A 23,568-nucleotide genomic window follows, 5' to 3' on the forward strand; every position below is an offset into this window, starting at 1 on the left:
GTTTTACACTTGTGGAGTATTCGAACCTATCCGTCGTTGCAATTCGTTATCTTTGTTCATACAGCTATAGCAAGAATCGACGGTGTCGTATGTGCGATTGAAAAGGTTTCCACTCATTGGAAAGTTTTAGAACGGGGTACTTATTTTATTTGTACATACAAACGTGGCGTACAATTTCACATGCACAAGCTAATCGATGTCCAGCTTCTTAAAGCTCCCTTCAACCCCAAATAGATCTGTCGCATTTTTCGCCTTGCCAGGGCGAAGATTTTCGTTCACCTTGCGTTTGTCTTCTTCCAAAAACCAGGCACGATGTTCCTCGACTTTCCTCAGTTCATCCGCCCAAAGATTTTTCAGGGGACCAGCTTTCCCGCCGTGTTCGTTTGGTAAGACATCAGTCGGGATCTTTTTGCTAAAAGATTCCAAATCGGTGTGCAGGGAGACCTGCAAGGTAATGAAATGCATCGCTAATTAGATTCGTGTTTACTCTCAATCTTGTATACTCTGTAAGCTTGATATCCCGATGCATAGGAAGTACCAATTCGTACTAACCTGATTGAGGAGTTCACTTTTTGTGAACGGCTTCATCATGTTCAGCACTACATCAGCGATAGGCGACGTATTTATAAAGTGTACGTGTTTCAGCCGCATGGGAAGTGCTTCTTGCACGTAGTAGAGGCATTTTTTCATTACCGTAAGACTGATGCGGGCCAAATGTCCCATCGTGACGCCGGTCATGTCAAATATGACTACATGGCCTGGAACAGTGCCTTCAGTGAAGAGCCACAGTTCCAGGACCATGCAAAGAAGCTTTACAGCGTCAACATAGACGTAACGGGAAGGATCGTGGTCTAAGAGTGTCACTAGCATCATTTTCCAGCCTTCAGGCGTGGCTCCTGGCAGCGGCACGCAACCCCTGGCACAGAAAATAAATAAGTTATCATAAATATTTTGACGGTGTCATGGTTGAGAGTAAGGTTGGTTTGACTGAATTTTAACGGATCGGCCAAATTACTGATTCCAAATATAACTCACACGACCTTCATGATTTCTCGAAGATTCTTTGAGTTCAACGGATCACGGTTCGAGCAGAAATCGGGAGCATGGGTTCTGACTGTGTGGAATGTGTCGATCGTTGATTTCGTCGGCTCTATTTGGTAATAATTACTGTGAAGAAACAGTATCAGTTCGCCGTCTGATATTGGATGAGGCAGATGAGGTTGTTTCTTAGACCAGTCTCTCAGTATATCCAGATCAGATTCCTTCAATTCTGAATTCTTTTTCATTTCCTCTTCCATGGTCTTCATTTTCATCGACACCATGATGTTATCGATTAGCTTGAGCTCGTACTACTCGATTAGCTCCCTATGATACCATAAAATTTGACTTACATTTTTTAGTATACAAATCGTAGTTCCGTTTTTACACAACTTCGTTACATAAGTCAGAAAAACCATGGAGCAATATACGGTACTCTAAGTATACGTTACATTTCGTATTATCATACCGGATACATCTTCATCTTTTCGTAAAGATTTAGATTTTTTGTTACATAATTTTCTGACCAGGTGACTATGAAACGAATTCGTAAACTAAAAACAATTCGTTTTATTTGGCATAAAAATATTATCTACTTACAAGAAATCAACATGAAAACAAGCCACGGTGTAGCAGCAGCAATTCTGCTGTGTCAGATAGCCGAACTGCGACTTACGTGTGTGATGCTGGAGATTCCGGTTCTCGTGGCTACTAATTTTTTTTTTTTTTTTTTACTGACTTTATCGAACAGAGATCCGAACGCTCAAACCTGTACCTCGCCTACCAGAATTCACACCTGTTTTCTTAACTTGTGCGACTTTGTCCTATGAGCTATTTAAACACGCAAATTGTAAAATTTTCCCCATTGCAATTAGGACTTGCAATTTGTGCCTCGAAATTTCAAGTTTCAAATTAACATGATGGTTGAAATAAAAATAGATAGGAGTTTACTTGGTACGGTACAATTTGTACTTCATTGATCTTCTGCAACGAGAAGGAGAACTGAAATGAAAATTACAGGTAAAATCACGAATACGTATTTGTATAACAGGCTCTACAAGAGTGCAAGACGTAATGATAAATTAACAATGTATTGTTTTATTGCTAGCTGTACACTGCAGTATATACATAATAGGTATGTGTATTGAGCTTAGTCAGATTCATGCATACATCCAATAAAACAATTTGCCTAAATATTTTAACTGAAGTCCTTTCTACCCGGGTTTTAATAATATTGTGATGCAGACCTGCCGATGCACGATTAATGCATTAATAAAAAATGTTGAGCGATTACTGTGGCAAGAGAAATAAATAATATGGCCGAAGAAAAAGTTTCAAGTAATTATAAATTACCGTGTAGAGAGAAGATTTAATAATTAACTAACTTGCCAATAATTTTATAATTATATAATTAACTTTCACACCAATAATTCTTCAACGCTAACGAAAACATTGTGTAATTCGAATTTAACCATCGGAGTCAATATTAATCAATGTCTAGTTTCTTAAAGCTTCCTTCGATCCCGAAAATGTCCGTGATGTTTTTTGCCTTGTCAGGACGAAGGGATTCGTCAACCTTGCGCATGTCCTCTTCGAGGAACCAGGCACGGTGTTCCTCCAGGTTCTTCAACTCAGCGGCCCACAAGTCCTTCAAAGAACCAGCTTTGCCACCCTGATCATTCGGCAAGAGATCAACGGGGATCCGTTTGTTCAAAGTATCTACACTTGGGTGCAGAAAAATCTGAAAATATAGTAGTCAATGGTGATGAAATTCAGATTAGTAATGTTTGCCCATTCGCTGTTTGCTCGATTAACGTTATCTCAGGCGAGAAAGTAACTGAATGTACTGACCATGTTCATGAGCTCTTTTTTCATAAAAGGCTTTGCTATATTCATGAGTATCTCCACGAATGGTGCCGTATTTATGATGTGAACACTCTTCAGTCGGATGGGAAGTGCTTCCTGCACGTAATAAAGATGCTTCTTAACGACCATGGGATTCATGCGAGCCACGTGACCGAATACGGTACCGTCCATATCGAGAATGATTACGTATCCTGAACTAGTTCCCGTAGTATAGAGCCGTAATTCCATGACCATGGAAACGAGCTTTATAACATCCGCTAAGACGTAACGGGAAGGATCAGGATCTATGGTTTTCGCTAGTATCACTCTGTAGCCTTCCGGTGTAGTTCCTGGTAGGAATATGCAGCACCTGTTGTAATGAGTAATCGTCGATTTATTTATGCTAGAAATGTTTCATACGTCAACGTCACAACATTTTTATGGAAAAGTGTGATCAAGGGATTTATCGTACCTGTTATACCTCGACATTCAGGATCTATCTCTATAAATTAAGCCGTGCTTGGATATGAAACGGTTCGAAAACACGAATGATACTCAACAATCCAATTAAAAATCATTAAATTCTAGTGCGGAGCGGATAAAAAAAGGTATGCATGTAAGTACGTTACACACAGATTCGTCAACAATCAAATTTGCTCGTTCTAATTATAGATCGTATATGGGGCATTCTATTCCAAGTATATGAACACGTGATTTTGACTGATTCGGATTTTTCTCATTATTTTTCTCACAATTGCATTGAATCTAAAAGACACCTTCGAATTTTTTTAGATTTTTCCAAACAGCTTTTGTTTGAGAAAAAAAAAACAAATTTCTTATGAAACAAAATCACCATTTTTCTTAAATATGAAAAAATTCCTAAGCATCTATGATTATGTGTATAACATTTTAAGCTATCACCTACGGTGGACAGATTCTTAATCCCTATGATTTATACGCTTTCAAGGTTGAAAAAATTCAGAAAAATTCGAGAACATCGCGAGCTTGCTTTGGAAATGACTGAAACACTTTGGTGAACAAAATAAATTTTTTCAACAATGTTTAGAATCTGCCCAAAGTAAGCCTTTCTTGAATGATCAGGAATTGCCTAAGTATTAAAAGCGTGTTAAGCAGGGCGAAAAAATCTGTCCACTATGGATGATAACTCAAAATATTTTACACATAATAACGGATTTTTGAAATTTTTCATATCGAAAAAAAATGCGTTTTTGTTATGATGAAACTTTTTTTTACACAAGGGCCGTTTGAAAAAATGTGAAAAAAATGGAGGGTGCCTTTTAGACCAAATGCAATCGTAGTAAATATAATGAGCAAAATTCGACAAGGTCAGGGTCATGAGTTCATACACTTCGAATGGAATGGCCTATATATTGTATGATTTGTCAAAATTTTCCTAGTCGATTTGCAAATATTTGGTCAGCGAGGAAATTCAGTCCAGCAACAATAGAATCAAACGAAAACGCCGGAGTATTCCATAATTTTGAACGTTCTAATTACAAAACATTTTCGACAATAGTTGATATGTTAGCTTGTGTTATTCGAATTTGTTCTACTTCATTTCTATATCACACACAGAAGAGATGCTGTTTCATACATATTCGATAACATTGACGCAAATAATATTGTTGGAGATCTTTTAAACGGTTTCGGTCAAATTGCGATTGAGAATGAAACACTTCGGACAATATTTTACGAAAAAACAAATTGTAGTACAGTATACATTGACTTTGGTGAAACTTTATTTTACATTTGAGTTTGAGTTCTTTTCATATCGAGCCCATATCGATTTGATATATTTCAGTGGAAAATTACGACTCACATGACTTTCATTATTTCTCGAAGTCCCTTCTCGCCGAGTGGATCACGATTGGAAAACAATTCCGGTATGTGGGTCCTAACGGAGTAGAATGCGTCGATCGTTAGTTTTGTACTTTCGAGTCGGTAATAGTTGCTGTGTAAGAACAATGTCAGATCAGTGTCCGAGACTGTGGGCAAGTGAGGCTGCTTTTTGCACCAATCTCTCAGCATTTGTAAATCGGATTTCTTCAGCTCCGAATTTCTCTTCATCTCCTCTTCCACTGTCTGCAATTTTATTAGCGCCATGGTGTCCCGGGATCAGCCTCAGTTCTCAGTCGGTCAATGGTTTCGAACACTTTGAATCCAGTCCCAACCGAGTGCGCTGGTATAATCGAATTTTTTAAAACAATTTTGACGACGTGTATTAATTTGAACCTTGGGAACGAAATAGAGAAAGTTCGCTTGTTCGAGGTCTTACACGATGTGAATTATAGCTTACTCCACTATACATAGGGATAGTATGAGGTTTCCTCAACATCCAAGTTGCGTGTAATTTAGCAATCACGACTCGTTGTCGACCGTATTTTGAAAAATTAATATCACTGTGTCACAATCCATTCTGTTAAGTTGTACCTTCATAAACGTGGAGCGTTAAGTGTCGTCAAATTAAGAAATAGCGAAATTACGAAATAAGAAGTGAACAATTTGACAAAATTGTACCCATCCGATGAAATAAAATATTTAATGCAACGCAGTACTGTTTACGTGTCTTATTTTTTGCCTGCGTTCCGCAAGTAAAGTAATTGTTACTGCAGCAGTAGAAAAAAGAACATCGGAGTACAGAAAAGTGCACTTTTATGTCCTGGTATTAAAAAATACTCTTTTCTTTATTCCGCTATAAAAAAAAACTTGTAAACCACACTTTTGTTACATGAAAAATCGTGATTTTCGTTACGCGTATTTGCAATATCCGTCAGCGTAAAAAAACCTACTTTGCCTCCTTGCTTTGCTAAACAATTTGCCATTGATGTGTAAATATAGTATACTTACGAAAGGGTGCAACGCAGGAAACTAAACGGTGTTCAAATAACGTCTGCTATTCTGAAGTACCTCGATATTTGAATTGAGTAATACTTTCTCTGCTCCAAGTTTGTCATCGGCTACAGCTGAATACGAAGAATAATCCGCTGCTTGACGAGCATCTGTTACACTCAATCGTTACGCGTGGAATGAAGCTACCGGACTCACTTCGACTTCGATCAATTTCACCACAAAGATATAAGTTACTTACGCGTACGATATTTTAATCATTTTTCCAAAACACGGATGTTGGAAACAAGTCAGACGCGATTAGCAAATGCCCTTAGGATGTTCTAAGTGAATGTATTAGACACATGTTAATTGTCATAGAACTGCATTATCGAAAAACGTATATAGTATAATCACAAAAATTGCCTTAATCCATCCAATCCAATCCATCGTTACGCTGTATATTATTCAACAGTTTATTGCAAACGTCTAAATGAATGTTTCATACTCAGATACGTCGAGATTAATGATCCAATTAACTAGCCAACAAACAGCAATCCACTATGAAGCCTTGCGGAAGAGTGGGTAAAACAATTTACTGTGCAGTTACGTGCGAGTGAAAGGAATTGACATATTATTCTCTTCCATTATCGTGACGTACAGGATTTGTGCAGCAAGAGTTCCATCGCAGTAACGTACATAAAAAATAGAACGCTAACATATCTCGCGGTTGACGCTAATCGATATCCAGCTTCTTGAAGCTCCCTTCGACGCCAAAGATGTCGGTGACGTTCTTCGCCTTGCCAGGGCGAAGAGATTCGTTTACCCTGCGCTTCTCGTCCTCCTGGAACCAGGCACGATGTTCCTCGAGTTTTTGCAACTCGGCAGTCCACAGATCTTTCTCGGAGCCAATTTTGCCTCCTAGATCGTTTGTCAGGAGATCAATGGGAATTTTCTTGCTCAGTGATTCTACATTAGTGTGCAGAAAAAGCTGCAAAACGATAGAACAAATTTGAAATCGATTAATTGTCCGACGATCACTGCCTGACTTTATATTTCCACATTCAACGATCAGGACTCGCGCCGACTAACCATGTCAAGGAGCTCTTTCTTCATGAAAGGTTTTATCATGTTTAAGATAAGGTCCATGAAGGGCACCGTGTTCACAAAATGAAAACCCTTAAGTCGAACCGGCAGAGCTTCTTGCAGATAGTAAAAATACTTTTTCAATACCATGGGACTCAGGCGAGCAACGTGACCGAAAGCTAAACCTTCCATATCAACGACGATGATGTGCCCCGAGCTAACACCTGAAGTGTATATCCACAGTTCCATGATCATGCAAAACAGCTTTACACCATCGACAAACACGTAATGGGACGGTTCGTAATCATGGAGTTTTGCTAGAATCACTTTGAAACCGTCTGGTGTTGTTCCGGGAAAAGGTATGTAGCATCTGTCACAATAAATTTCCACTAGATCACTACACAGTAATTTTGTTCTACGATTTCGGCTAAATTAACACCTGCGTAAAACTGTGTGATGTGTAGTATACAGGTAATATACACTCATGGAAAAAATTAACGGGCCGCCCCGTTTTCGGCCGGAAAGAAGTCCAGTTTTGAAACGTTGTAACTTTGCGTAAATTGTAAGTAGAAAATTGATTTCAAAACGATTTCGTAGCTACAAATTTTTTTCGACCGTGCGAAGTTGAAGGTTTACTTTACAAATATGAGACGAGTAATTTGAAGATAGGATTATTCGAGCAAATATGCGTATTGACTAAATCTGAAAAATGTAAATTGAAGTTACAGCGTTTCAAAGTTCGGCCTTTTTTCTGTCAAAAACGGAGGCGCCCGTTAATTTTTTCCACGGGTCTATACGGTTATAAGGTTAAATTAACGAAAAATCGTGGACATTGATTCGATGATGACGCATAACATTTTACAGTAGGCTATTTCACAGTTTCTATTAAGTTTTCTCCTGTTTGCAATTGATGATAATATATTATTGGCTAATTTTGTATGTCTGATTACAAAATTGAAATCATTTGAGGAATAGAATTTACGATATTCAACTTATATACTCTTAGATTTTCTTATTTTACTATTTCGTAATCACTGCGTACGTATTGCAATGAGGTATGAACGATGAATCACCTGGAAAACAGGTATTACGTTACATCGCATTAAAAACTGGTTAAATCAAAGTATAAACCAGTTTCGGTTCTACAGTTTTGATATGATAATTTGCAATGGATATTTACATAATAAATATCAAGGATAAAATATGTAATTGACTGTAATAATGAAAAAAAAAGGTCTGTTTCAATGTTTAAATTCTGTGTGTATCAAGATCGCTTATGAAATAAGCAAAGAGTGACAACTCACACAACTTTCGAGATTTCACGCAGTCCCCTCGATCCCAATGGATCCCGATTTGTGAAGAATTCGGGCACGTGAGTCTTAACGGTGAAAAATGCATCTATCGTTGTTTTCGTTGGCTCGAGTCGGTAATAGTTGCTGTGTAGGAACAGTATCAGTTCATAGTCAGACACCTTTGGTAGGTGAGGCTGCTTTTTACACCAATCTCTCAGCGCTTGCAAATCGGATTTCTTCAGCTCCGAATTTCTCTTCATTTCCTCTTCCACTGTGTGCACTTTTATTAACGCCATGGTGTCCGGGGATTAGCCTCAGTTCTTACTCGGTCAATAGTTTCGAATACTTTGATTCCAGTCGAAACCGAGTTCACTGTTATAGTAGATTTTTTTTTTTTTAATTCTTGTGGCGAGTGTTTATTTGCACGTTGGGACCGAAATAGAGAAAGTTCAGCTGTTCAAGGTTTTACGTGATATGAACTACGGATATTCTACTAACATAGGTATTAGGGTAGCCGTTACTTCGGCTTTGGAAACATTTTTTCATTCTCTCGCGGAAATTATAATCAAGTTCTGCAAAACTAATGCCTGTAAAGTTTAAGGACTCTGGGATAATGTTAACCCGTGTTACCGAGCGATTGAAATTTTAAATGGAAAATACATGTTTTTTTCGATACCAATTCTTGAATATTCATTACACACATAATATCAATCAAAAACAATTTGTTCTTTACGTTGTGGCTGATTTAAAAAAAAAAAAGAAAAATAATGCGAACAAAAATAAAAGCACCTTACTTCAACCGTTTCACCGATTAACTATCGTTACTTTGCTACTACTTTACACAACGTTACGAGTTTGAGTTTCATCATTATTCAACAAATCTGTGAAAATTGTATTTCGTACCTCTCAATACGTAAAATGAACCTGTCAAATTTCACATTCTTTCGATCGATATTATGTGTATAATAAATATTTAAGTATTACTACCGAAAAAATACATGTATTTTCCATTTAAAATTAAAATCACTCGGTGACATGAGTGAAAATTATTCACGCGTCTTCAAACATTACACACATTTTTTTCGTACATCTTGATTATATTTTGAAGCGGGGTGCAAAAGAAATTTTTAAATGCCGAAATAACGGCCACCCTAATGGATACGATGTATAGAGAGCTTCCTCGATACCGAACTTCAGTATAATTTGGCAATTACGACTCGTTTTCTACCGTACTTTTGGAAATTATTGTTAGTGAGTCGGAATCCACTTTGCTAACCTGAAGCTTCATAAATCTAGTACCTTACATATCATAAAATCGAGAAATAGCGAAGCTAAGAAATAATGATTGAACAATTTGAAGGAATTGTGGGCATCTGATAAAATAAAATATGTTGCTGTAGATACATAATATACTTACGGTAGGGTGCAACGGGGAAAACTAAACGCTGTCGAAGTAACGTCACCTTTTATTCTGAAATACCTCAGTATGCGAATAGTTCGACATTTAAATTGAGAAGCTTCTAGTAAGCTTTCAAGTTTTTCATTCACTACAACGGAATACGAAGAATAATGGGCTACTCGATAAGCAGCTGTAATGCTTTGGCGTTATACGTGGAATTAAACTACTGGAAGACTGCACTGTTTTCTAGGAATCACTTCACAGGATTTAACCAATCTCATCTGAACGACATAAGGCAGATACGCGTATGATGTTCGAATCATTTCTCCGAAACACGGATGCTGGAGAGGTGTCAGAAGCCATTAGCAACTGCCCCTAGGATGTTCTTATAAATATCATTTTTCACGTAGACATGTTTTTATAGACCTTTATTGTTGAAATGCAGATGCATTATCATTAAACACGCCTTTATCCGTCGTTACGAAATCAACGTAGAATCAAAGACGTGAGTTGGCTGTGTATTATTCAACAGTTTATTGCAAAGGTCTAAGTAAATAATGTTCCATGTTCACGTATGTCGCGATCAATGATCCAATAAACAAGCCAACAAGTATGAATACATTGCAAAGCTTTGCAAAAGAGTAGGAAAAACTATTTGCTGTGCAGTTACGTGCAAGTAAAAGGAATTGGCATGTTATTCTCTTTCATCAACGTGTCGTACAGGATTTGTGCTACAAAAGTTCCATCGGAGTTACGTACATAAAAATAGAACGCTAACATATCTCGCGGTTGACGCTAATCGATGTCCAGCTTTTTGAAGCTCCCTTCGACGCCAAAGATGTCGGTGACGTTCTTCGCCTTGCCAGGGCGAAGGGATTCGTTGACCCTGCGCGTCTCGTCCTCCTGGAACCAGGCACGATGTTCCTCGAGTTTTTGCAACTCGGCAGCCCACAGATCTTTCTCGGAGCCAATTTTGCCTCCTAGATCGTTTGTCAGGAGATCAATGGGAATTTTCTTGCTCAGTGATTCTACATTAGTGTGCAGGAAAAGCTGCAAAACGATAGAACAAATTTGAAATCGATTAATTGTCCGACGATCACTGCCTGACTTCATATTTCCACATTCAACGATCAGGACTCGCGCCGACTAACCATGTCAAGGAGCTCTTTCTTCATGAAAGGTTTTATCATGTTTAAGATAAGGTCCATGAAGGGCACCGTGTTCACAAAATGAAAAGCCTTAAGTCGAACCGGCAGAGCTTCTTGCAGATAGTAAAAGTACTTTTTCATTGTCATGGGACTCAGGCGAGCAACGTGACCGAAAACTGCACCTTCCATGTCAATAACGATGATGTGCCCCGAGCTAACACCTGAAGTGTATATCCACAGTTCCATGATCATGCAAAACAGCTTTACAGCATCGACAAGCACGTAATGGGATGGTTCGCAATCGTGGATTTTTGCTAGAATCACTTTGTAACCGTCTGGGGTTGTTCCGCGAAGAGGTATGCAGTATCTGTCACAGTAAATTTCCACTAGATCACTACACAGTAATTTTATATTTTATACTTTCCATTTTTAAACTTCAAATTAAGGTTTGCTTTGATAAAAATAATTGTTGAGTACTTTTTCAATAATTAACACGTGAGATGAATCGGTACTAACAGCCTTGATCCAAAAAAATTGTAGGAAATCGCTTGGAGCCAGTTCCGGTTTCGCAGTTCTCATATGATAATTTACATTGGATATTTCCATACTGAATATCGAGGTAAAAAGAGTGTAATTCACTGTAATGCTGCAAATAATCTAGCGAGCCATTCCAATTTTTATGCTCTGTGCGTCTTAAGATCACTTATGAAATGAGTAAAGAGTGACAACTTACACAACTTTCGATATTTCACGCAATTCCTTGCATCCCAATGGATCGCGATTTCTGAAGAATTCGGGCACGTGAGTCTTGACGGTGAAAAATGCATCTATCGTTGTTTTCGTTGGCTCGAGTCGGTAATAGTTGCTGTGTAGGAACAGTATCAGTTCATAGTCTGATATCTCTGGTAGATGAGGCTGCTTTTTGCACCAATCTCTCAGCGTTTGTAAATCGGATTCTTTCAATTCCGAATCCTTTGCCATCTGCTCTTCAACGGTGGGAAGCTTGATCAGGGCCATGTTGTCCTGAAACTGATTCTAGCTCTCAATATTCTTGACTTATTCTTGGTAGTTGCTGCTCGTTATAATTATTAATCAGTTAAAAACAGAAGGTATTTTCAACTTTTCTATAGTATCACCGTATGAAAACAATTTAACAAGTGTTAGTGCGCTTTGTACTGATTAGAAATGAATGTTTCGTACTTACCAGAAAGCGCGACAAAAGAATGTAAGCAGAGATGAAGCACCGAAATTTGTGTGTTGAAACAGTTTCCTCTTGTAACACTCAATGATATTGTAAGCTCAATCAATGCGCTCAAAGGAACGATTTTTTCCACAGCCGCCAGGCACGAGATTTCAGAAAATACTGCCACCTTTCCGACAGGAAGTCTGACGGCTTTGCAAGTTCTGTTATTAGCGTGTAATTGTTTCCAGGTATGCGTGATCGCCTGGTACTTAGATTTTAAATTACCTACTGCCGGACAGATTATACCTGATTAATATAGTGGAGAATGATAGTTTCTAAAACACATTGGCAGTTTTGCCGTGCAACTTATCTCAATCTCTAAAGCGTCAAGCTTATACAACGAAAATTTCTTTTATTTCTTGACCTTATTGACGACAGTTTTATTGGTCCGCTCAATAAATACATACTTAAGTTTTTCCCCTCAACTTTTCAGCTCTAGAAAAACTTTATTCTCAAAATACTGGGAATTTGTTTCTTAATTTTTTCATAACTGACGCAACAAATTTTGACCGCAGCTTTTTTCGTCGACAAGACAAGCCGTTGTTGCATAACGTTGAAATAATTCGAATCAAACTTTTTTCACGCCTTTTATATCATGCTGGGACGCTCAGCGTCAAACCTTTTTATTTCTTAAACTACTTTTTTGGTAATAACTGCCGCGTTTTTTGCTTCGGTTTTACATGGTCCCTGAAATATTTCTAAGTGTAAAAAAATAAAATTCATTTATTTATTTATAGCAAAAATATGGGCGAAATTCATACTTTTCCACGAACAAAAGCATTTTCAGCTAATCTACCATGAAAATCCAGATGCCAATTTTAACACAAACTTAATACACACCAAAAAATTTTACAGAATTTTTCCGAATTTTTGTACTTGTCGTTTGTGTTTGTTTACCATATTGGATGCACCATTTTAAATTTTTAATTTTGAGTTCAGATTCGTAATCAACGTTCCTAAAAGCTCATGTATGCATAATTTCAAGTGAATCGTATGTAAGTAAAAATGTACGCATGAAAGAGTTACTTAAAGTATATGGGATAAGATTTTCAAATCATGTTATAAAAAGTGCACAGTCACTTTTTCGAATTCCTTATGACGTATGATCAAATCACAGTGATTTTTGCAACAATACATCAGCAGATACACCAATGTATAATTTTTTTCACCGCAGTATTTCCTACTGGAACGAGTAGACGCAGTATTTCGAATACCGTGGTATAGTTACGCTGTATGTGAATTGCCTTGAGCCTTGACCGACCTTTGCTATTCATACGTGCATAATGTGTCTTGGGCTGTGTAAAGTCGGTGTAAACGTTCCGTTTTGTAATTTTTAAACTGAACCCTGTCGTGACAGGCGTCACGCAGATATTGAAATATCCATGTCATACCATTTAGTTACCGGTTGTTAATTTGCAATCCTATAGCTCAGCTGAGCTTGCGATATTTTTTATAAAGGATAAGACGAGAAAAAAATTAAGAGTTTCGCATTTATTTATTTATTTTTTTTTGTTCACCTTTTCCGCAGTCTTACATGTTAATATAATTACTTGTTTGTGACAGCTCACATATTACAAACTTAATTCATGGGTGCAGTTCAACTCAACACACACGCATCGTCGAGCCATCGTAATTACCTACTATAAACGTATAAATTCTTAAGGTATAGTTTTACGATTTTCTCATTTTTTTTCAATACCATGCATCGCAATTAAGTGCAGGTTGCTATTTCCCTCTATCTCTTACGTCGTAAAATACGTTCAAATACGTTGCTTATATGTATTTAAAGATCATATAGAATGTCGGGTAAGACATTTGAATTGAAAATAAAGCGGCTGGATCGTTTCGCGGTTGTTTAGAACCCGAGTCTTAAAACCTTGAAACGTAGCAAGCTCTATAAGCAAGTCCACCTAGTCCACTCGATTCTAGTCCAGTCTAAAGACTTATTCAGTACTGCCACCTGGTAGATCGTGCCACAGTTTCTTTTCAAAAGCGGCACATATCAACGGCTCCTTTCGCAATCAATGAACAGACGTGAAATAAATAATTTGAAATAACGTCACTGAGGCATTCATACGGCGAGTACGATAAATAGAAACTACACAAGTAAATACAAAATCCTTGAATACCTTGTTGTGAATAAAGTACAGGGGCAGAATGAATTCCGCAATTGTACATCTGGAGCAGAGCGTAAGCTTTTATTTCTGAAATATGACTACCGGTTAACCTCAGAACGTCAACGCGGAACACTCGACGAATAATATATCGTAATTTTCAGGTACGCGAAGCCGATGGCAAGCTGGACATGATCACCTGGCAAATCGACGCGTTTGAAAAAGAATTTCAGGACCCGGACAACGAGGTAATGCACAAGTTTTCACGTTCCGCTAACGCCAGTCTTTGTAAGGTCAAAGTGGGATGGGCTTCAGAGTTTTGTTGATGTTTTTTCTATCTCAGGTATAAAACACCCGTATCCTGTAAGATATCGTTTGGCATTTTATTTGACAAAACAATTCTCGTACGATGGTAAAATTCTTTGTTGCCACCAAGTTTAACTACGTAAATATTGATGCAGTACATAAGACAAAAATTAGATAATAATCGGCTTAGGACTCTTGACACACGATTCGTAATTTTATTAGAAAGATTTCGACTTGTTATTTTTCTTTTGCATTTTGTTAACACATAACAAAATACAAAGACTTTACCACAATTTTTGTAACACTTGGATATGTGAAGCGATTTTGAATGTACGAAGCATCAAGGGTTGGTTTGGATGCACAAGATTGCACGGTGCTAGGAATAGCGTTAACAAGTGAAACAGGCTGCAATGTTCTATTGATTGACGCCATTCCATGTTTCGCTTCCACTTGTACCTACCCTAATTTTTAGCAGTATCTAAAAATATGAGTAAAAGATTATTGAGAACCACGAAGACTTGATCGTGTCTGAGTAAAAGAACCGGAAGAAGTGTTGAGCGTTCTATCGATGTAATTAATTTTCCATACTACGTTGGATTTGGAGATTGACTGAATTCGTAACGATGTCACAAAATGTGCGTGCATGTAGTTGAGACAGTGGCAAAATTTTTTTTTACTTTTAACCAGTATCCGTGACCCTCTTGCAACTGCGATGATGTGTTCGTAAATATATTTTATGCAGATATCTGTGCTCAGACTCTTGCGTTCAGTAACCCAAGTGAAAGAAGAATATCAAACGTTACGCCGTGACATCCTCGAGGTTCAACAACTCCAGAAGCAACTTTCCGACTCTCTAAAAACTCAGCTTTCTCAGGTTCAAGGCCATTTCAACATTCTACGCAATAAAATAGTTGGACAAAAACCAACTCCGCAGCTAAAGTAGAAGTGAAATGAAATGAAATGAGAACCGAGATCGCTATTATTGATTGCTTTAGTTTATTTAATATGTAATAGAAGTGATTTCTACCCATTATTTTTACAGGTGCTAATAGTCACACATTGTGAGATAATTTTTATTCACAAACTAGACTTAATTTTTCAGAAATGATAAAAGGTAATGATCTGTCTGACAACAACACTTACGTGTTTAATCGATCATAAATTATTAAAAATTTTACTGGTTTGGTTTCACCCGCTTGGGAACAAGTGGAATATGTGATGAATAATTCATTCGGTATGTATGTTTTTATTTATGGTGTTGGGGCCAATCAGAGAACATGGGTTTTTATTTAATGAATTATGGTGGAACGAAATCAGTAAGATTTAAATATTGGATCTATAAACCAATTGGCATTGCCACATATTCTTGGTATTTGAATGCGATTTGTAAGTCTCGAAAGTACAATAACGAAAAGTGGTGTCAGACATTGGATAATGGGTTTTAAACGGAATGGTCAAAATCTGTACAGACAGAACTATTAATATCACGATTTTCGGTCTGATCTCATGAAAAGTATTTAATTCAACATCAAGATATTTATAGAACGTTTCAACTTTTAAGACACCAACTCTACTCTCAGCACAGTATTTCAACTATTGAATATCAAGTATTTTAATACGAATTTTCTTGTAGGTTCTGTAATTCAATGAAATGTATCTTGATCACATGATTCTAAGAGAAGTATGTCTTTGTTTCACAACATATAACTTGAAAATATCTCAGTGCCAAGTTGCAGAAGCAAATACAGCTCCTTTGTGCCGAAATGGTGAAGTTAGATTACAAAGAGTAATTAATTATGAAACGAATATTGCCTTAATACATGGTTACCCATTGAATAGGCTGTGCGTACTATGTTTTACAATTACCTATTACACTTATGTACCGAATTCCAGTTATCTATTACTCTGATAAGGATGTAGCGTACGTAAATTATTTTCGAGCGTAATACTCGTAGTACCTACTTTTTGATTACCATGTTTATATTACCATATAGATGAAGGTCTTCCTGAAGGAAGTAGAAATAGTTGACGAGAGTAAAATTTACGGGCATTAAGCATTAGCTTTTTTCCTCTGCTCAGAGTTAATTGGCAGTTAGTATTACATTTTGTTAGTTTTAATTATTGTTAGTATAGATGAAAATGTGAAGGTAGTTTCAAAGGTTTAGTTAGATTTTCGTTTTTCACTTTATGATGTCGTAAATTTAGATAATCATAGGTGACGATTATCCATTGAGGAAATGGATGAGAAGAAAGCCATATTCAAAAATGATAGTTGAGTGTTTCGTAATTCATTATACAAACTATCGATGCTCATTATTTACATTCTGAGACAAAAAAAAAAAAAAAATGATAAACATTTAACCTTCAGAGGACCAGCTTGGCTTTTTTAGGAGTCAGCAGATAACATGGAAACTCCATTTCTTCATGTGTTGATTATTTATATACATAAATCATACCTATAAAAAATATCGAATTTCAAGGGAAAAATACTGGCCCTCTAAAGGTTAATCGTGGGTAGAATTGGTTTTAAGTTTTATTATGGACTAGTTCAGGTTGCAACAATTGGTGTACAAGTAAACTATTGTTTTGGTATTTTTTAAATTCTGCCACAATTCAGAATTGATATGATTGAAAGGTTCTTGTATTACATGACTTTCAAATTGATGGATATCGATGCAAGATTTAACACCGATTGTCTAAAACTTGACGAAAATCTCTAGATTATAAGTATAGTTTGAGTCACACTTATTCTTTCCGTAGCCGCGATAAGGTGTCCCCTAACCAATATCTACGCATTTCTGTAATATTTATTTATTTGTATACTATATTCACTACTCAAAATAATTTCTCTTTCATCTACCCTACTGATGATGAAATAAAAACTAAAGAGAAATGAAAAAGAAATTATACACTAATTATAAGTAAAGGATGGTCTGCAACACATTCAGAATGTGCCAAAAAATTTTGGTCAATTAGAATAATGTTTTGTGTATACAGTAAGTAGATTTAAAAAATCTGCGTTAGGCTAGTCTACATATCACATAGTAGCCTTTGGTGTATCCAACATCTTTACTAATAACTATGAACTTGGACAATTCTAATTCTATTTTTATTGTGCAATTTCTTCATAATTATACAGTATAGATACTTTATAATTTATTACTTTTCAATGGATATTATGAACATGTATCCAGTACAGAGCACGAATTCGATATGCGAACTTCTCATTAGCGATTTACAACAGCAGAGTTTATGCACAATATAGTTTTTTTAAATTTCTTTCACTTTCCAATCTCACTCTGAATGATAAACACGAAACTTGTTAACTTCGGTTAGGTATTTCAATCTATACTTTGCTTGAAAATTACAGGGTTTGATCAAATTTCGTATACAATTGTAAAATAATCCTACAATAAAAGGAATCTGATTAGTTCGGATAAGAAACTTAAAACCATGCTTTTATCTCCGGAAGCAATTTTGGGTGATATGTAAAACTGTGTTTTCCACATTTATCTCGTCGCCATTCACAATCAAATCCCTTAAAATTTGTAACAGGAAATAATTGTGATTAATCCAGTATTTTTAATATAATTACATATTGGTAATTGAACCTAATTTGAAAAGTAATGTTTGCTTGAATCATCAACTACATCAAGGAAGTATTATATGTTATTTTCATAAAATATTCATTCATAACAACAGCAAGTAACGGTATTGAAGTACCTAATTCTGATAGCTATCATTTACACCATTACATTACGACACGTAATTGCTCAACATTTCAACGTATGTACGTTTAACGTTCGTTAAACGAAGCTAAAGATCTGTACCTTTTTAAATATTAACGATATTATTGAAAAATAAAATGTTATCTCTGTAGTGAATTGGTTCATTCAATATTCAACCTCGCATATTTTATTCTCTCTTTAACTTTAGGAAAAACAAATTAACATTGTAAAACGAGTCTTGCGCTCTCACAAGCCGCAGTTTTTTTGCATCCCTTTTATTGATATATATTATACCTATACACGACATGTTACACACAATTTCCCAATATTTAAAACAATCTTCTTCCTTTTCGGCGATCTCATACACTTTTAAATGTACTTTGTACACATTGTATCGCCAAAATACCATTATCGGAGATGATTCCTTAGATGAGAATGGATTGTAGCGAGATTGCAAGGGGCCAAAAATTTTATTGGGGATATGCTAGGAATAACAATGTCAGGGTTACAACTGTTTTTTACAAGTTAACTTCGGGTCTTTTTAATAAAATTTTATGGACTAACTTCACGACTTGAGTGGATACCTATAGCATATGTATATACATAGTACACGGAAAAATATGTAACTTCAATATATGTATATTATAAACCAACCTTGCACATAAACATGATTACTATTATACCAATTCTCTGTGAAACTCTGACTACAGAAGTATATTAATTTGAGAGTTATTGTATGTAAAAATATGTCCAAACCTACAATGTTGATCGCGGTAAAGGATCGTCTTCATCCATTTGATAATCTAAAATATCTATTTTCAATTCTTGATGCCTCTGCCTGTGATTCTTCAATGACCCCAATTGCGTGAATGCTTTTTCACAAATATTACAAGCGTATGGTCGCTCTCCTGAGTGAATACGCTCGTGGCGAATAATGTGACTCTGATAATGGAAACTCTTGTAACAAATGCGACACTCGTATGGTCGTTCTTTTGTGTGGGTACGGGTATGTGTTTTGAGGTCAAACTTTTTGAAGAATGTCTTCGAACAATGTGTACACTTGTGATTACGCTCCTTGAGGTGATCTCTCTTGACGTGTTCCTGTATAAAATATTAATATTGCATTAAAACAACAACTCACTTCGGTAGCAGCGCATATAAGTAAAAAAAAGTGCAATACCCACGTTTACTTGAGACAAAGTTGTATAGACTTTTGGACAAATTTCACAGACGAATTTCTGTTGCCCTCCAGCTCTGTGACTAGCCATGTGTTTATTGAGAGTTGACTTCCAGGCAAATAATGTCCCACATTCCTTGCATTTGAATTTTTGTTGATCAGCAAAATGTGTTCCTATGTGTTGTCTGTAATTGTAACCTTTTGAAAATGATTTTTTACAAACGTCACAGTTATACTTTTTCACATTACTTTTCTGCTTTTTCTTCTGAGATACTTCAGATTCTAATTTACTTTTCTCGTCGGTACCATTCATCGTGTAACTTGTTTCTGTATGCATGTTTTCAGCGTGTTTGATATTATTTACAAATTGGGTGCTTTGCCCTTCATCTGTATCATAGGTTTGAATCAACTCAAAGTCTTGCGTTTCATCAAATTCTGAATCGCCTCGAATTAGTTCGAAAAATTGCGCCCCATCTTCGTTCTGTACAAGTCTTACCATCGGTCCATCTTCCCTTACAGCTTTCTTGGATTCGCTTTTAATTTTCTCATTGTATTTCGCAAGATTATTCTGAATTAATCCAAAGATTTCTTCACAACTTTCATTACCCATTGGCGGACTCTCAATTTCCAAATTTTCATTTTTGTTCAGAGTTCCCAAATCGTCAAAATTTGTTTGTATTGATAGATTCTGTATAGTTTCGTCCGAGACAAAATCACAGTTCTGGTCTTGCGTCCCAAGTGTTTCTATTTCAAAAAAGTCGATCAAATTATCTTTGTTACTTTGTGCCAGGTAAAAGATTTTCTCCCCCCTGTTATGCACAAAACTTTTTTCGCCACTTTTATCGTGATTAACATTCTTCGATAAATTTTGTACTTCCTCTTCAATATCCTCCGTTCCTGTCCGCTCTCCAATCATTTCGGGAATATCAGATCCCTCTGATAGCGTGTTTTCCGTTAACTCCAAGATACGTTGACCATTCTCTAATTGGACTAATTTCAACAGTGAATCTGATATAGGCTCGTTTGGTGTTATTTTTGAATTTTCGTGGATACTCTCCTCTGAAATTTTTCCTATTTCGCAAGATTCTACCACATTTTCTGAGCAATTTGTGATCAGTAGCTCATAGAATTGTTCTTCGTTGTCTGTTTTCACCAATCTCAAAGTTGGTTCTTGATTGTCAGAGGATTTAGTGATTACCGTATTAACGTTATCCATATGATTTTTGAATAAGTCTTCAAACATATTCTGTGCATGTAAAGTGGTTTGTAAATTACCATCTTCGCGTTGTCCTTTATCAGAGTTTTCTTCATTCAAGTACAGCACAGAGTCTTGAATTTCTAGTACTTTCATTCCTTTTGTAACCGAACTTGTGTCTAATTCTTGTCTATGACTTGGTTCTGAACAGTTTAAATTTATATTTTCAAATAACACAGAATCTAACAATTTATTTGGATTTCGTTTAACTCCAGAAATTTTTTTACTACAATTTTTATTTCCAACCAGATGATGCTGCTGTACGCATTCACTTTCTTTAAGCTTCAAAGTATATGTCTCTTGAAGCTCGGCATGCAAAGTAGAATTTTCGATCGCCTCTAAGTCATGTTTAATATTTTGTAATTTTTCTGGCATTATTTCAGTACCAATATTCCCGAGATCTCCACTTTTATTCAAAAATGCTAGACCGTCCTTTTTTAACGTGTGTACATAAATTATATTTTGGGTAGTATTTTTTGATGACGCATCTTGCTTTTCGGCTAGTTCAGGTTCATTCACATCAGGTATCTCAATTTCTTTCCAACAATTACTTATCATCTCAGATACAGCGGCTTCATTGTCACAGTCTCGAGAACTTATATTATCAGTTTGCAAGGCACTTTCGGCCGCTAGTTGCATCAAGTGTTCATGCAAAAAATGGTTTGCTGTATCTACTACTTGTTCCGTATTCATGTTTGCCAGCTGTAAACAATTAGATTTGATATGATTTTGTTAAGGTTTAATGTAAGTAAGATAGCAAAATATAGTGTAACAAAAGTAATTGTAATTACGTATATGTTTATACCTGTTCAGTAGTAACATAAACGATTGTTTCTTTAGTTCGCTTATCCTCTTCCCGGTTGCTGGGACATGTAAGAATGGTCGGTTTGAATTTGTAATCAGGTTCATGGTTACTTGAATTCTGTATCGTATTCATTTTCGAGATACCCTTGGCTCTAGGAATTCTTTCCGAACAAGAATCTCTCGAACTTTGGTCAACAACCTCAAGTTTTGTAACAAAACTTTGTTCCTCTGTAGATAAATTTGATATAATTTTTTCTTGGTTTCTGGCCTTCTCAGAGAATTCTTCATCAGACACAATTTTCTCAGATATCATTTCATTTGCACCAGCTAATTTCGGTTTATCACATCTGTGTTCTTTGATTTCGTCCATCTTTTGAAATACCTAAAATACAAATATATATATATTGAATTGGGACTGAGAAGTAGTTAATACAAAAGAATGCTTACATAATGATTTTTGTCGATATTTCAAAGACACATTGCAAATGACAGAAAGAATTAAGTATCTAAAATTGGCCAAAGAAACAAGCCGTGTAGAATTGCAAATTCTCTCACCTGATTACAACTTTTGCACTCCAATATATTTATGCCTTGATGCATACTCTCGTGAACTTTTAATAGCTCAACGAATTGAAAACTGTCCCCACAAATTGTACAGTAATGTTTGCGTTTAACAATTTTTCCATAATCCTGCTGACAACTTCCAGTAAACTGTAAATAAAAAAATTTTTCATTCATATTTGCGCTTAATAAGACGTATGATTAATAATTTGGCATATTGATCTAAGAAATAGTTGCCGCGTGTGCATGATTCTAAATTGTGAAGCAAGGCGATACTTACTCCGTGCGATTTCTTCATGTGTAGTTTAAGACCATTTCTAGTTTTGTACTGTTTGTCACAAAAACAACAGTCCATACTGTCATCTCCTCTTTTGTGAATAGCTTTGTGTCTGGTTAATGTATTGATCTGTGTAAATCGCTTGCCACAAATGGTGCACGGGTACGGCTTCACTCCTATAATCCATTGGTTCTAATTATTAATTAATTTTACATATATTTATGTCAATTGTTTTAGAACTCTGTCATGTTTAGCAGGAGTATCATGTTAATTAAAATGTTTTCTTTTCATATAAACTGCGCCAAAAACGGTCTTTTCAGTTTGACGCAACATTGCGATAAAAAATGGTAAAAGTATCCAAAAAGAAGCAAAACGACGTCTTAGCCTTTTACTGCGATAGTTTCTCAATTCGGTTGTCAAAAAAAGTCTAAAGTGAGATAAAGTTCCGTTTTTACCTGAGTGAGTTCTGCCGTGCCTAATTAAATTGGAAACATGATTGAATTCTCTTCCACAAACTTCGCAAATGCATCTATTAGTACCTAAATGAATGTTTAAGTGGGTTTTCAAATCTGTTGACCTGAAAAATCCTTTTCCACATATCTGACATACTTGAGATCTTTCCTGGCTATGCACATTTCTTTTGTGTTTGTCCAACTGTGACATTCTGTCAAATACCAAATCACATAAATCACATTTGAACGGTCTGATCAAATCGACAGTCAAAACCTTGCTCTTTCCATGTTGATTGACTTTCGTCTGTTCTTCGTTATCTGTTGAATTTCCATACATTGAACCATCTGATGGCAACTCATAATCAGCAAGTTCTTTTTCATTCTCGAACATGTTGTCGCACATAGAACAGACGTGTTCTCCCTCTGTACTCGTGATGTAACGCATGGATTCACGACGAAAAGGATCTTGTTCAGATTTGTAGACACTATTCCCTTTCGAATCATCCTCAATCTATTCATTAGTAGACAAGCTTTCGTAATCGTAAGAATCTCTGTGGCAAGCTGAAATCATCTTGGCTTTTTTGATCGGTATGTATTTTAATCGACGTTCATGTTGTTGTCGATATGTCAGCTGTAAGGAAATATAAATATATCAATTGAAGCCAAGCAAACCAATAATGAATTATTTTCAGCACCGTTTACTGCCTAGAATGAACAGGCAGTACGCTAGGTAAAGTATATACAGAAAATTTACAATCAGTCATGTGACTTTACAAATGGGTTGGAAGCGTATGTATAAGAAGAATGAATTTGTAAGCTGTTACTGAATATCGTTTAATGTCTTCTCTCATACTCACAACGCGTTGCAGGTGTCCGCGATGGACGAGAATATCTCATTCAATAATTAAAATGAGTGACGCTACAAATTCCTTCTCAATAGGGATGATAAAATTGCGAGTTTGACGTTTGACGGGTGTGAAGTTAGGTTGGGCTAAA

The 23,568-nt window shown here is 36.2% G+C and overlaps 4 protein-coding genes across 5 annotated transcripts; 1 reads left to right on the top strand and 3 right to left on the bottom strand.

Moving 5' to 3' along the window:
* Positions 1-124: 124 nt before the first annotated feature.
* LOC124178309 lies at positions 125-8,480 on the bottom strand. Its single transcript, XM_046561545.1, has 10 exons — positions 8,121-8,480; positions 6,823-7,186; positions 6,468-6,721; positions 5,694-5,710; positions 4,724-5,021; positions 2,890-3,253; positions 2,528-2,779; positions 1,036-1,349; positions 553-916; positions 125-444 (listed from the first exon to the last, which is right to left on the bottom strand). The coding sequence occupies exons 1-10, from the start codon at positions 8,402-8,404 to the stop codon at positions 190-192; spliced, it is 2,766 nt and encodes a 921-aa protein (XP_046417501.1). The 5' UTR covers positions 8,405-8,480; the 3' UTR covers positions 125-189.
* Positions 8,481-9,922: 1,442 nt separating this feature from the next.
* Positions 9,923-12,031, bottom strand: LOC124178507 (alpha-tocopherol transfer protein-like). The gene is made up of 4 exons (XM_046561920.1): positions 11,860-12,031; positions 11,389-11,684; positions 10,659-11,022; positions 9,923-10,557 (listed from the first exon to the last, which is right to left on the bottom strand). The coding sequence occupies exons 2-4, from the start codon at positions 11,670-11,672 to the stop codon at positions 10,303-10,305; spliced, it is 903 nt and encodes a 300-aa protein (XP_046417876.1). The 5' UTR covers positions 11,673-11,684; positions 11,860-12,031; the 3' UTR covers positions 9,923-10,302.
* Positions 12,032-13,649: 1,618 nt separating this feature from the next.
* Positions 13,650-16,685, top strand: LOC124178513. Its single transcript, XM_046561928.1, has 3 exons — positions 13,650-14,088; positions 14,177-14,260; positions 15,061-16,685. The coding sequence occupies exons 1-3, from the start codon at positions 14,056-14,058 to the stop codon at positions 15,259-15,261; spliced, it is 318 nt and encodes a 105-aa protein (XP_046417884.1). The 5' UTR covers positions 13,650-14,055; the 3' UTR covers positions 15,262-16,685.
* Positions 16,686-17,562: 877 nt separating this feature from the next.
* LOC124178490 lies at positions 17,563-23,566 on the bottom strand. 2 transcript variants are annotated; one of them, XM_046561873.1, is made up of 7 exons: positions 23,430-23,566; positions 22,660-23,203; positions 22,124-22,296; positions 21,838-21,993; positions 21,284-21,664; positions 19,231-21,180; positions 17,563-19,147 (listed from the first exon to the last, which is right to left on the bottom strand). In XM_046561873.1, exons 2-7 carry the CDS (start codon positions 23,015-23,017, stop codon positions 18,803-18,805), a joined length of 3,363 nt encoding a protein of 1,120 aa, XP_046417829.1. In that variant the 5' UTR covers positions 23,018-23,203; positions 23,430-23,566; the 3' UTR covers positions 17,563-18,802. The 2 variants fall into 2 exon arrangements, with proteins under 2 accessions (XP_046417829.1, XP_046417828.1); XM_046561872.1 differs by having other exon boundaries at positions 22,576-23,203.
* Positions 23,567-23,568: the final 2 nt, after the last annotated feature.

This window comes from Neodiprion fabricii, chromosome 3 (assembly GCF_021155785.1).
Source record: "Neodiprion fabricii isolate iyNeoFabr1 chromosome 3, iyNeoFabr1.1, whole genome shotgun sequence".
In the NCBI taxonomy this organism is placed as follows: Eukaryota; Metazoa; Arthropoda; class Insecta; order Hymenoptera; family Diprionidae; genus Neodiprion; species Neodiprion fabricii.

Excerpts from the sequence above, each read along its gene's own strand:
- LOC124178513 (XM_046561928.1), top strand. The coding sequence starts at position 14,056 with ATGAATTCCGCAATTGTACATCTGGAGCAGAGC. Across the intron at positions 14,089-14,176 it reads TTGTACATCTGGAGCAGAGC|GTACGCGAAGCCGATGGCAA; the intron begins GTAAGCTTTTAT and ends CGTAATTTTCAG. Across the intron at positions 14,261-15,060 it reads TTCAGGACCCGGACAACGAG|ATATCTGTGCTCAGACTCTT; the intron begins GTAATGCACAAG and ends TATTTTATGCAG.
- LOC124178490 (XM_046561872.1), bottom strand. The coding sequence starts at position 23,017 with ATGCGTTACATCACGAGTACAGAGGGAGAACACGTCTGTTCTATGTGC. Across the intron at positions 21,181-21,283 it reads TTTATGTTACTACTGAACAG|CTGGCAAACATGAATACGGA; the intron begins GTATAAACATAT and ends AATTGTTTACAG. Across the intron at positions 19,148-19,230 it reads CAACTTTGTCTCAAGTAAAC|GAACACGTCAAGAGAGATCA; the intron begins GTGGGTATTGCA and ends TATTTTATACAG.
- LOC124178309 (XM_046561545.1), bottom strand. The coding sequence starts at position 8,404 with ATGGCGTTAATAAAAGTGCACACAGTGGAAGAGGAAATGAAGAGAAAT. Across the intron at positions 2,780-2,889 it reads AAAAAGAGCTCATGAACATG|ATTTTTCTGCACCCAAGTGT; the intron begins GTCAGTACATTC and ends CTATATTTTCAG. Across the intron at positions 445-552 it reads AAAGTGAACTCCTCAATCAG|GTCTCCCTGCACACCGATTT; the intron begins GTTAGTACGAAT and ends ATTACCTTGCAG.
- LOC124178507 (XM_046561920.1), bottom strand. The coding sequence starts at position 11,672 with ATGGCCCTGATCAAGCTTCCCACCGTTGAAGAGCAGATGGCAAAGGAT. Across the intron at positions 11,023-11,388 it reads CGTGAAATATCGAAAGTTGT|ATACTGCATACCTCTTCGCG; the intron begins GTAAGTTGTCAC and ends TTACTGTGACAG. Across the intron at positions 10,558-10,658 it reads AGAAAGAGCTCCTTGACATG|CTTTTCCTGCACACTAATGT; the intron begins GTTAGTCGGCGC and ends ATCGTTTTGCAG.